Raw genomic sequence first — 13,483 nt, 5'->3', positions numbered from 1 at the left:
AGACCAACCTGGCCAAGTTGGTGAAACCCCGTCTTTACTAAAAATACAAAAATTAGCCGGACGACAAAAAATACAATATTTTTTGTATTGTATGTATATATATATATATATATAAAGTATTTATATATTGTATATATAAAAAATACAAAAATTACAGGATGACACTCCTGTAATCCCAGCTACTCGGGAGGCTGAGGCAGAGAATTCCTTAAATCTGGGAGGCGGAGTTTACTGTGAGCCGAGATCTCGCCACTGCACTCCAGCCTGGGCAACAGAGCGAGACTCCATCTCAAAAAAAAAAATTTGTTGTTTATCTAAAATTCCAAGTCAAGTGGGTGCAGAGAATCACCAGCAGAAGGGAGAGTACTAGCAAAAGCAGGAGCAGCTATGAGCAGGGGCTGTTTGTGTAGCTGGAGCAGAGAAGCTGTTGGGAGGGGGAGTGCAACAACACTGGTGAGGTGGGGCCAGCCCAGGGAAGGCCTGTGAAGCCAGGCTCTGGGTTTGGATTTGGCTGTACAAGCCACTGTCCTCCCATCTGGACAGCTGCAACAGCCTCACAGCTCTGCAGCCACATCCATCTCTCCCCTCTGTAGTGAGTTCTCAACACAATAGTCAGAACTCAGGTCAGACCATCTCACTTCCTGCTCAAGCCTCTAATGGCTTCCCAGGCTGTTCCTAGGAAAAGACACCCGAACTCCTTACTCAGCCTAGAAGACCCTGTAGAATCTGACCTTGCCTAGGTGAATAAAATCTACTCCAGAGGGTTATTGGGCAGATCAAGGAGGGGAGTGTCAGGCAATGGTTCTCAACCTTGGCTGCTCATTGAAACCATCCAGGGAGCTTTAAAAATGCAGGTGCCTGAGCTCCACCCCCAGATATTTTGGGTTAATTGGTCTAGGGTGGGACTGGGCATCAGGAATTTCAACAGATCCCCAGGTGATTCCAGTGTGCAGCCAAATTGGGAATGATGGATACAAAGTGTCTTCCCTGGCCCAGAGCATGTGCTCAGTGAGAGGGGTGGTGTTGCCATGCGTCTGATTATTACCGCCACACATCCAGCTTCTATCCTGTTTCCCCCAGCAGTGATTGTCACAGCTGTGTCATCACTGGTGTCCTGGCCTTGGCCTCTTCCTACTCTCCACCTCCCAACATGCAGCACAGAGCAGCTGGAAAGGTCTTTCCTGAAATGCCAACCTGACCTTTCTCCCTCACTGGCCTGCCACTCTCTAAACCTCGAGGCTTTCCCACCTGCATTCCTCTGCCTGTAATGTTCTATAGCCCTTCTCTTAACTTGACCAACACTTACTCCTCCTTCGCATCCCAAGTTCCTCTTTTATGCTGTCTTAGGACTGAACTTTTTCCTCTACCACACTCAGCATACCCTGTGCTGGTTTTTCATTGTGTGGGAACTTGCTTGGCTCCTCTCTCCCCCAGCACAGTTTCAGCTCCATGAGCGGAGACCCAGTCTTTCTTATTCTCCACTGTCCCCACCAGAGCCTAGCACACAGTGCTGGGGTGGGCCTCATTACATGTTGAACAAATGAATGGATGAAGAATGGCTGAGCACGGGAGCAATAAGATCAGGTTGGCATTTCCAGAAAGAGCTTTCCAGCTGCTTTGTGCTGCATGCTGGGAGGTAGAGAGAAGGAAGAGGCCAAGACCAAGACACCCGTGATGACACAGCTTGACAATACAGCCAAAGAATGATCAGGCCTCCATTAGGATGGAGATGATGGGATGGGAGGGGGACAGATCTCAGAGACACTGGGATGGTCAAATGGGCTTATGGGGAGAAGGTGCCACATTCCCTGATGTTTTACCCTGAGGGACAGGCAGGATGACAAGATGGAAAGAGAGCCTTCCAAAGAAAGAGGCTGTCACTGGAAAGAGCCATTCTGGTTTGGCCACGTTGAGCTGGATGTGCCAGCAGGACATCAGGGAATCAGAGGCCAGGGGCAGAGCAGCCTGGGCTGGGGCTGGGGATTTCAGAGTCACATCAATAGAGGTGAGAGTAAAAGTAAAATAAAATTTTGAAGTTTTCATGCAAGTGTTTCTTGCCATTTCTGTGAGCCAGAGTTCCCGGGGTTTGGAGTGTGGGTCCCTAGGAGGCTCTTCTGTCTGCAGAGGCACATCATGAGCCCTTCCCTTGTCCCTGCAGCGATCCTGGGCATGCACACGCTCATGAGTAACCAGCAGTACTACCAGGCCCTGAGCAGCAGCTCCATCATGAACAAGGAGGGGCTCAACAGTGAGTATGCGCCCGCCCCCAGGAGGGACCTCATGCTTCTTGCTTCCTCCACTCACTGATGTTCTCTGGCTCATTGCAGAAGTTTTAACATGTTATATAGCCAAATCTGTTCATCCTTTCCTTTGAGTCTCCTGGGATTTGTGTCTTGTTTACAAAGGCCTTCTCTATCCCAGTATTATAGGAATGTTCTCCTATATTTTCTTCTAAAAGTTTTAGAGATTTACTTTTTATATTCAACTTTTTCTTTTTTTAGACAGGGTCTTGCTCTGTCAGCCAGGCTGGAGTGCATTGGCACAATCTTGACACACTGCAGCCTGGATCTCCTGGGCTTAAGCGATCCTCCCACCTCTGCCTCCTGAGTAGCTGAGGCTACAGGTGTATGCCAGCATGCCTGGCTAATTTTGTTTATTTTGTATGGAGATGAGGTCACACCATTGCCCAGACTGGTCTCGAACTCCTGGACTCAAGCAATCCTCCTGCCTCAGCCTCCCAAAGTGCTGGGATTACAGGCATGAGCCACCACACCTGGCCTTATATTCAACTTCTTAATCTACCTGGAGTTCATGTTTGTGTGTGCTGTGGGATGAGACCAAACTTTCATTTTTTCGAATTAATATCCAGTGGTCCCAACACCATTCCTTGCAAGATTTATCCTTTCCCCACTGGTTTGGGGCCCGCCTTTATCATCCACATGGATCTGTTTCTAGGTGCCTCCTCTGTTTCATGAGCCCTTTTGTCCTTTCCTGTGCCAATATTGCATTGCCTTAATTACTCCACTGCATTGTTCCAAAGCTGGCATTTTGGCCCCAAACAGAAATGAGGATGCCAAAAAAAATAATTATTCCTCCCTCTGGAAGATTGATGCATTTCTTTCCCATCCGGGCTTCATCTTAGCCTCCCAAGAGTCCACTGAGGTCATGAGCCCCGGGAAAATGACTAGCCCTGCTTTACAGATGTAGACCCAAGGTTCAGAGAGTTTAAGTAATTCACCCAGTTCTTGCAGGACGTCAAAGGCAGAGTCCAAGTAGAACCCCAGCCTCCTGGCTCCCTTGCGGGGCTTCTTCTGAGTGGTGCCCCCTAGCCCCACCCAGCCCCTGTGATGTGCAGCCCTCACGTGCCCCAACCCTGCACATGCTCCCTTCCACAGTATCTTTGTGTTGGCAGAAAGTGAGCCCCTTGTTTCTGTGAGCCACCTCCCTTTTATCGGTCACTCTAGGCGTGATTAAACCCACACAATACAAGCCTGTGCCCGACGAAGAACCAAATTCAACAGACGTAGAGGAAACTCTGGAACGGATAAAGAACAATGACCCAAAACTTGAAGAAGTTAACCTCAATAATATCCGGGTAAGGTCCATTTATTTCACTTTACCTGTGTGTGGCTGGGGGAGGGGGAACCATGTCACCCAAATGCAAACGGTCCAGGGTTGGTTGTGCAGAGTAAACAGGGTCCTGTTTGGATTCTGGGTGTTTCTGCATTGGGAATAGGGACAAAACCTTTGCAAATGGGAGCCTTTAAGAGGGGTGGGCAGTGTAAACAAGTGCATCTGGCAGTCCTGGTTTCTTTCTGAGGATGATATCAGGCCCAGATGTTTAGCACGGGCCAACCCAGCTTTGATCTGGAAACCTGCCATGTTATTCAAAACACTGAGAGATTCTCCGAGATAAAATCATGAGTCAGACACACGCTGCTGCACGGGATCTCAAGGCTGGAAAAGTCCAGTGCCCACTGGGCTCGGGGGTAACACAGGCCCTGGGCAGGTCCCTCCCCTGTGCCGTCGCTGCTGCTATATCACGTTCGTATTCAGCCTTGTTTTACAGCCACAGAAGGGAGCTCTTGGCCAAAATGTCCAAAGCGATATCCCAAGCTGTCTGCCCTTTCCTCTGTGCACATTTCCTTATGTGATCCCGGGGCAGGGGAGGGACAGGTGGACAGGCAGTCTCACCCTGAACAGGCCGCCGCAGGAAGAATTCAGAGACAAATGCAGCTGCCTACCCACCTGCTGAGCCCAGAGACCAGTGGATTAGTTCTGGGAGGGGGGTGGGGGTAAGACTAGAAGCCAGCCCCCCATGCCCCTGCTCCACTTTCTTTCCTTCTCCACTTTCTTTTAAGCAGCTGCCAGCCCCACGGCACCATCAGATTGGAAACCTGCACCCTAGTGTTCACCCCCACCTGGCCTCCCCATGCTCTGCTCCCATGGGAGCTAAAGTGACGCTCTGAGAGACTGGTAAAAACACAGCCATGTTTTCTTTCATGTGCCCAGTAGGAGACATTGGCACAATTCAGAATGCTGCCCACTGGCAGTGAATGCTGCCTCAGGGCCACATGAGGGATGGAATCTCCCTGTGAGGCCCCAGCCTCCTCTGGGCCTCAGTTTCTCCTCTGCACTGTGAGCCTGTTGGACCAGATCAGTGGTTTTCACCTGAGAAGATTAAAAAATATATACCAACGCCCAGGCCTGACCCTAGAGATTCTGATTCTATTGTTCTGGGCCGGCCCAAGCATCACCATTTTGTAAAAGTTCCCCAGGAGTCTCTGATGTGCAGCTGGAGCACAGACCCCCTGGGGTAGATGTCTCTTAAAGAGTATCATATGCAACCCCCTTACCTGTTTTCCAGAAACAGGGCCAGAGAGGGCAGGAGGCTTCCACAGAGACACCTAGCAAGTCAGGAACATTGCCGATCATTGGGACCAAGGCCAGGTTCCAGCCCCTCTCACACCCCTAGTCCTAGCTCTTTGCACAATACTACACGCCTTAATTTTTGCCTCTTCTCTGGCCCCCAAGTGCACAAAGAAAGAGGTTACAGGTCTTATCTGAAATTTTCAGGGAGGATTTTCTAAATCTGTTTACCAGAAAGTTCTCCCCAGATTTCAGTCGTCTGGGACAAAGCCTAAACCTTTGGCCCATTCAGCTTTTTGGCCAGAGACTTGCCAGGAATCAGAGAGTAGCCAGGCTAATCCACCTGCCTCAGCCTGTCCCAGAGGAGGCTTCTGGTCACTCTCTCTGTTGCCTTTCTTTGTGCAGAATATCCCCATCCCCACCCTCAAGGCATATGCAGAAGCCCTGAAAGAAAACTCATATGTGAAGAAGTTCAGCATCGTGGGGACACGGAGTAATGACCCCGTGGCGTATGTATGTACCTTTCTGTTCTGTTGCATTGTGGCTGGGGGCCTTGAAACAGAAGGGTTGAAATATGTGGCCTCAGGACTGGTTGTATCCCACTAACAAAGAGCTCTATGTGGTACAGTGGAAGGCATTGGACCAGGAGCCATGAGGGGTGTAGAGGGAACGGCCATCACCTGGCACCACCTACACGTCATCCTGGCCAATCCTCACACCCACTTCTGGTCTCAGATGTGCAGTTCTCCCCACTTTGCACTTAAAAAATCTAGGGTTCGGAGAGGTCAGGCAACTTGTTTTGTCCAGTCACACAGCAAGTGAGAGGTGGACCTGCAAGTCCAGTGCAGTCACGTGACCCCTAAATCTTCACTTGGCACATCATATTAGAACAAGGGCCTGCCCTTCCCTGTTCCTCAGTTTTTCCATCTCTAAAATCAATGGTTTTGGTTGGGCGCAGTGGCTCACACCTGCAATTCCAGCACTTTGGGAGGTCAAGACGGGTGGATCACTTGAGGTCAGAAGTTCGAGACCAGCCTGGCCAACATGGTGAAACCCCGTCTCTACTAAAAGTATAAAAATTACCTGGGCTTGGTGGTGCATGCCTGTAATCCCAGCTACTCGGGAGGCTGAAGCAGGAGAAGCGCTTGAGCCCAGGAGGCGGAGGTTGTAGTGAGCCGAGATTGCACCACTATACTCCAGCTTGGGCGACAGAGTGAGGCTCCATCACAAAATAAATAAATAAATAAAAATTAAAAAAAATAAAAATGATGGTTTCATCAGCAGGTCCCAATGACCAATTTTATTTTATAAGTCTCAAAAGATATTTCTGATCAAATTAAATTGTACTTACTCTGAAGTAGCCATCAACTCTTCTTTTTAAACATCCAGCACATATGTATTGAGAGTCTCTCTGTGCCCAACGCTGAATTAGGTTCTGGGAATACAATTGTGACCAGTCTCAGCTTCCACTTTCATAAAGATTCTGGTCCATTTCGCCAAGCAGACAACTAAAGGGTAACAGTACAGTGCAATTACTGCAAAGCTAGATTCCTGCAAGAAGGGCAGAAGCTAGTTTATCAGGGCTAGTAATTAACCATTTAGTAGCAATCGATTTTTTTCTGATTCTTAAAATAGGTAAGACAGTGTTCTTTCATATTTTTGAAATAATAGAAATAGCTCACAGTCTCTCATTGCTGTCAGTGGGGAACCTCTGGATTGATGACCTCTGACCTCAGATCTCCATGGTTCCTTGCCCATAGAAACACAGCTGGCAAAGCCACATGCCTTGTATGCTACTATGTCATGGGTCAGAAACCAAGCACATCCATTCTGGCCCTCAGCTCAGGTCCACAAATGTTTTTTGGGCATGGACTCTGCCAGACCAACAGCTGATATCAGCCTATGCACACCAGTATGCCCGTGTCAAACACTGAGATGCTTCTGGGCCAGTTGGTAAATCAGGCTGCCAGAGCTCTGTCAGGGCCCCCACTGCCTGCCCTAGCTTTTCTCCTGGCCCCGGTTCCTCCACTGGGACCCAGCATACAAGGAGTTAACACCTGGCAAGACAGGGCCTCCAGGACCTGCTCAGCCACCAGCATGTCCAGTTGGATCAGCCTAGCAGATTGCCTACTGGTTGTTATTTTGATTTTTTTTATTAGATTTGATTAAGCCAGGCCAGGCCTTTCCTGGGAGCAGGAAGGTTCTGGTGGAAGACACAGAGAGGACTCTGGCTGGGTCCTTTCCCTCAGGAGGGCCAGCCAAGTCAGAGACAGACACCATCATAGAGAAAGCTGACATGCCATCCCGGGGGCACATTGAAGTGAAGGGCACTGAGGAGGGGGCGATGATTTCAAAACAGAGGGCTTCCTGGGAGCTAGCCTCTCAGCAGGTCTCAGCAAGGCAGGGGCGACGGGGTAGGTATTCCTGGCTCGGAGCATCATTTTAGGCAGCAGGGCCCACTGATCAGTATGTCCTATCAGCTGCTGGTGTCTTTTTCCCTCCATGACGCATCGTTTCCACCAACTGCTAATTATCTCATTTCCTTCAGAGGCTCTGATTGTCATCTACACCCCCTGGCTGAGTTCCTCTGAAACGTGCTAGGGGCCACCTAAGCTCCTCTTCTCCAGTTTGCCCTGGTCACTTGCCCAGTGGGTGGTTTCCCAGGCTTCCCTCTTCTGCTCTGTAGTGCTCAGATGAAGAAAACCATGTCTCCATGGAATTTCCACAGGGCAATAAAGAGACAAGTGGGGAGTATGTACAGGAGGTTGAGGCTCCACTGGTCACTCAGTGAACAATGCCTGAGGGCCTATTATATGCTGGGTACTGTGGCCAACATGGGATAGATAGGATGCATTTTCAGCCCACCAGGAGTATATAGTCTAATAGCAGAGACAACACCAGTATGAAAACAACTCTGAACAGAGGAATCCAAGGTCCACAATGAGGGAAGTATGGCTCCATTCTATGAGGATTTGAGAGGGGAGGCTACAGCTAGCTGGGGAATGTCAGCAAGAGTTCTTGGAGAAAGGGACATTGAGAATGCCCTCGAAAGATGGGTAGAGCTTGGACAGGGAAGCAGAAAGGGAAGGGAATTCCAGGTGGGAGGGAAAGAAAGGGCAGAGACAAAGTGGGAAAGCACCGAGCAGGCATGGGGAGCTGCGAGTAGCCCCACTGAAGAGGAGCAGTGAGAGTTGATTCTGGACAGGGGAGTAGACCCAGGTTATAGAAGCTTTGCATGTAGGCTAAGCAGCATAGAATTCTCCTGTGGGGGATCAGGAGCCATGGCGGGTTGCAGGAGAGGAGAGACACAGTCAGAGTTGTGCTTGGTGAAGGACGTGGTGGAGATCATCCTCCTGTTCCCCTAGGTGTCTTAGGATCTACCCAGAGGGGCCTCCAGCCTTGCTCGGGGTGACTCATGGGTATCCTTGCTTTCTCTTGTGCTTCAAGGCCCTTGCTGAGATGCTCAAGGAGAACAAGGTGTTGAAGACACTGAATGTGGAATCCAACTTCATTTCTGGAGCTGGGATTCTGCGCCTGGTAGAAGCCCTCCCATACAACACTTCTCTGGTGGAACTGAAAATTGACAACCAGGTGAGATGGGCAAGGGTCTCCTCAGGTCTGTTACTACATGCAGCTCGCTGGCCTGCAGTGTTTCCCATGCTGCTGGATGGAGCTGAGAATGCTGATGATAGAAGCTCAGAGCCCAGCTTGAGGGACCTCCAAGGTCCCTAAAGTTCACACCCTCTACCACGCTCACCTTCCTTCTTCATCGCTTCCACTATGTGCTCTTCCAGTTCTGCTTGAGTCCCTCTCATGATGGGGGACACACTCCTTATCAACATCATCACTTCCATTCTTAGGCAATGAGAACATTCTTCCTTATATCCGGTAGAAGTCAGCTCCCTGTAAGTCCTGTTTGTTGGGCTTAGCTCTGTTCTCTGCTTCACTCAGGACATCTGTTGCACAGATCTCATGGACCACTAAGCTCTCCTTCTCCAGGTTAAAATTCCCAGTTTTCTTCATTCACCCCCATTCAATGCGGCTTTTGAATTTCCTCACCATTCACATTACTCTCCAGGCGAATTCTAGTTTGTCTTTATTCTTATGGAGTTACTGTTTCTCTGTAACTTCTGTGGGTCAATCATTTTATCTGCGGGGCAACTCTTTCAGCTCTGACTTTCTAAGAGGATGCTAATAACAACATCTTATAAGTTACATGTGTTGAGAGTGTACTGTGGACCAGGCTCTGAGCTACACATCTTACATCCATCATCTTTGATCTCCACAACAACCCTACAGAATGTGGGTATCATCAGTCTCAGTTTTCAGAAAATAGTCCAGACAGGCCAAAGATAAGCCCCTTTTTCAGGGCCATAGGGTCAGCATTTAGGAAGCAGGATTTGAATCCAGGTCTCTTTGACTCTAAAACTCACACTTATTCCACTGCAGCATGTTGCTTTTGATGTCAAAATGCTTTCTTTTTTATGAATGGGGACTCAGTTTTTTTTTTCCACTACATGAAAATTTTTGCTGAATGGTTGTATAAATGTATGCATGGGAAAAAGATTGGAATGAAATATTACAAAATTCTAAACAGTGGTTATACCTGAGTGAGACTATCACAAGTTTTTAACTTTTTTATTGTAAAACATGGCAAACATACAGAAAAGTGCATAAAACTTAAATGCACAGCTTAAGGAATCATAACAGGCATGTAACCCCTGTCCAGGTCAAGAAATGAAAACATTACCAACCTCCAGAAGACTTTGTCCCTTCCCAGCCATAACCCTTTCAAAACCATTACAACTTGCTCCCCACTCTCATGCCTCCATGCCTTTCCCTCCTCATGGAATGTCCTCCCCTGCCTCTACCCTCTTCTCTGCCTTCTGGGTTTAGTTGAAGTTTCACTTTATCTTAGTGGTGTTCTAGAGACAGCTTGAACCAGCTTGCAAGATCTGATTGTGGATATCTCTTCCTGAGACCAGCAATGGCACATTGGTGCCTTGAATTGCTCATGGTAGGTGGGAGTATTTACACTATGGAAATTGGCAAATTGGCACACCATGCATCGGGGCTTTTTTTTTTCTTTGAGAGCCAGGTTACTACGGTCTTCTCCCACTAGTCTGCCATAGCTCCTCCAAACCTCTGCCCAAAGAGAGTTAGATACCTCTTCCTCTGGGCTCCCCTAGCACCTTGGCTTCCCTTGAGCTTCCCAGAAGCTGGTGCTATGTCTGAGGCATCTCCTTATCTCAGTGCCCAGCTCAGGACCTGGCCCTTCAGGAGTGCCTGGTAAGTAAGTTTGCCCTGGATGGTCGTGCATATTGTTCACAGCACAATGAGGTAGCAGAGAGCAAAATTCAACCCGGAATCCACTCTCCAAGCTGTGTGCCTCAGTATGGGGCTTTGTTCACCCAGAGAGGGCACTTTTTTCTAATTTATATAAAGCAGTCACATGAGCTGGCAGCAGCCGTGTCACGTGCATTTCCTGCATTGGACTCCTTGCATCTCTCGCATGCCGGTGGTCTTGCTGCTGCCTCGCTCATTCTCAGGCCCTCCCCACCCCTACCCCTTCTGCGCCCTCCCTTAGCCATTGCTGACTGTGCTCCACTGGAGGCAAGAGGGGCAGAGCAGATGGAACAAAGGCATGCAGCAGGCTTGGCAGTGGCCCTGGGCCAGGCCCTGGGATTGGCTACTCATGTGAATCCCAGCCTGGCCTGGCAGGAAGTCAGGGTCTACCCAGAGTCAGCTGAAACTTAACTCCCAGGGCAGAATGTCAGCAAAAGAGGACTGGGAGCAGGTCACTGTGGTGGCAGCTGCCAGGGAGTTGCCCCTTCCCTCCACACACTATCCCCCTAGAGTCCAAGATGGAGCCCATGCTAACCATTGCCCTTACCTTAGCTGAATACCCTGGTTCAAAAACATTTACTTCCCTGAGCCTCAGTTTCCTGGCTTGTAAAATGAGGATTATAAGAATCTCTGCTTCTAAGGAGATAACAGATGTAAACTCTGAAGTTGTTAACTTTTAGAATCACGGGGAAGGTGAACTAGGGGATTCACATGCTATTCTAAGAGTTAATTTCCTGAGCAGGTATCATGTGCCAAAACCATACTGGGTACTTTGTGTCTATTATCTAATTTAATGTTCACAAAGACTCTGTAAGTGGCATTACAACCCATCCCTGTATCACAGATGAGGAAACTGAGTGCCAGGCAGGCTATGCAACCTGCCCAAGGCCACACAAGAAGCAAGAGGGGCAAGATTCAAACCCAGGTCTGTGTGACTCCAGAGTCCATGTATAATGCTATGCCTGTCTGGGTTCTTGAAGCAGCTGTGGTTTCATGTGATGTCAGCCTGGCTTTTCTCATCTGTCCTCTGGCCTGGGGCCTGAGCACTGGTCAGCACCACCCACCATCCAGTGAGCCTCTTTTTTGGTTCATCTTGACATTTTGATGAATGCTGGCTGCTTGCCAGGACTGTGCTGGGCTGTGTGCAGGACTGAGGCTCCAGGTCCGCCCTCCAGAAGTTTCCTCACTGGATGGGAGGAAAGATGGTTGCAGAAATGACCATCATACCAGGTGCTCCAGCAGCCAGACAGTGGGCTGTGAAGTCCATCAGAGGGAGCAGTCTTAGTCAGGAATAGCAATCAGGGAGGGTTGCTTGGAGGAGGCAGATTTTGAGATAAACCCGTAGATGCTGGGTAGACCCTGACTTCCCACCCACAGGGTGAAAAGTATCTCAGGTGACATGGAGGCCATGGCATCCCAGGTGCAGAGAGGAGTGGGGAAAGCCATGGAGCCCATCCACACAGGCTCACGGTACCCCCAGAGGAAAGCCAGAAAGGGGATTAGGAATCGGAGAGCTTTGAATGGGCAGGTTTAGGGAAAGTGGGCTGTGCTGTGCTCTGGGAAGATGGTTCTGGCTGGATGGGAGGGGACTGGGGGCAAGGAGAGGGTATCAGGGCCCAGGAGATCAGCCAGGGAGCTATGGCCTCCAGGACCAGGGGGCTGTGGGGAGGCGCTCCTGCCTAACTGGAGTTGGGTCCGGCAGGGGAAGGGCTGAAGGCAGGTCTCAGGGAGGGGGCTCTGCTGACTCAGGCTCAGGAGGAGGCCACCTGTGCCTCCCCTTCAGGTGCCCCAGCCCCAGGCTGGGGGGGAGGCAGGGCAGTGTGACACAGAGGAGGTGGCGAGTGGCATTTGATTTATTCCTTGATTCCTCATTCCTGGTTAGTCACCGAGGTCCTTGGAGACGGGAGCTTTTTCCTCAGTCCTGTGCTTATAACCTGTGGCAGCAAGTCTCTGTCCTTCTTTCTCCTTATACGGCCAGGGAAAGGGACTTGGGGAGTTCTGCCCAGGGTGACACGGAGCTGGCTCAGGACACAGTTTGGGAACCAGGACTTTGAAACTGTTTGTTGACTCAAATAGTCTCTCTATCTCCAAGCAATGTTCTGTTGCCACCTGCAGTTGCGCCAAGACCATGGTGAATTGGGAAAGGGCAGAGCAGACCCCAGAGCCAGAAGGCACTGAGACAACATCTAGCCCAGTCTTCCTTTCACAAGCGGGGAAACTGAGGATGAGAGAAGGGATGGGACTAGCCTAAGGCCACAGGCCAGGTTTGTGGCAGAGCTCGGTTGGAGCTACAGTATCCTGGCTGCACTGATGGATGGATGGGAGAGACCCTGTGGGCCCCGAGGGAGCCTGCAGGCCCAGCCCAGGCCAAGCAGGCCATGTCCACACACGGCTTCTGTGCTGCTCTCACCAAACTCTCCAAACTCCCCACAGAGCTGCTCTTCCCCAGGACCCCCAGGGCACCAGGGACCCTGCTCCCCAGGCCAGACAAGGCCTGGGGTGAGTCCCACAAATGAGAATATGTATAATGTCTGGGGTAGTGGCCAGATTCCCCACTTTTTATTCCAATATTTGACAATGATGTGCTTAATATTTTGAAGAGAAGTTAGATGGATTGTGCTGTCTTGTTTTCCCAGATTGGATGATTCGTGTCTGGCTTTTTTTACTCAACGTGGTGATTGTATCAGTTTTTTGTAGCTGTGTAACAAATTATCCCCAAATATAGCAACTTAAACAGCCTCAGAATCCTGGCATAAAACAATAAACATGTATTAACTCACCATTTCTGAGGGCCAGGAATCCAGGAGCAGTGTGGCTGGCTGACTTTGCCCAGAGTGCATGATCTGAGGTGGAGAAACTGCTTCCACCATGGCTCCCTCATAGCGTGGGCAGGAGACCTCAGCACCTTACCGTGTGCACCCGGCCTAGGGCTGTTGGAGTGTCCTCACAATATGGCAGCTAACTTCTCCCAGAGTGAGTGAGCCAAGTCAGAGAAAAAAGAAAGCCTCAGATGCCTTTTATGACCCAGCCTCGGAAGTTGCACAAAGTCATTTCCACCATATTCTGTTTATTAAAAGTGAGTCACAAAGCACAACCCACACTTAAGGGGAGAGAAATCAGACACCACTTTTTGGAGGGGGGAGGATCAAAGAATTTTGCAGATATTAAGTCATCATAGTAAGAATTATCTATATTATTTTGTGTCACAGGAGTTGACCAGAAAGACCTCTGTAACTGAGAGGTGACAGCATGCTGGCAGCCCTCACAG

General features: G+C 49.7%; 1 protein-coding gene across 1 annotated transcript in view; it reads left to right on the top strand.

Annotated features, from left to right (window-relative positions):
• TMOD1 (tropomodulin 1) overlaps positions 1-13,483 on the top strand; it is a 100,020-nt gene that overhangs the window by 58,882 nt on the left and 27,655 nt on the right. The window contains exons 5-8 of the mRNA XM_003820614.5: positions 2,159-2,248; positions 3,465-3,595; positions 5,275-5,382; positions 8,317-8,460. Coding sequence (XP_003820662.1) covers positions 2,159-2,248; positions 3,465-3,595; positions 5,275-5,382; positions 8,317-8,460 — 473 coding nt within the window. The remainder of the gene's footprint in view (positions 1-2,158; positions 2,249-3,464; positions 3,596-5,274; positions 5,383-8,316; positions 8,461-13,483) is intronic.

This window comes from Pan paniscus, chromosome 11 (assembly GCF_029289425.2).
Source record: "Pan paniscus chromosome 11, NHGRI_mPanPan1-v2.0_pri, whole genome shotgun sequence".
Classification (NCBI taxonomy): Eukaryota; Metazoa; Chordata; class Mammalia; order Primates; family Hominidae; genus Pan; species Pan paniscus.
The sequence above is the reverse complement of the archived record's forward strand: the minus strand, read 5'-3'. Positions and strand labels throughout refer to the sequence as shown.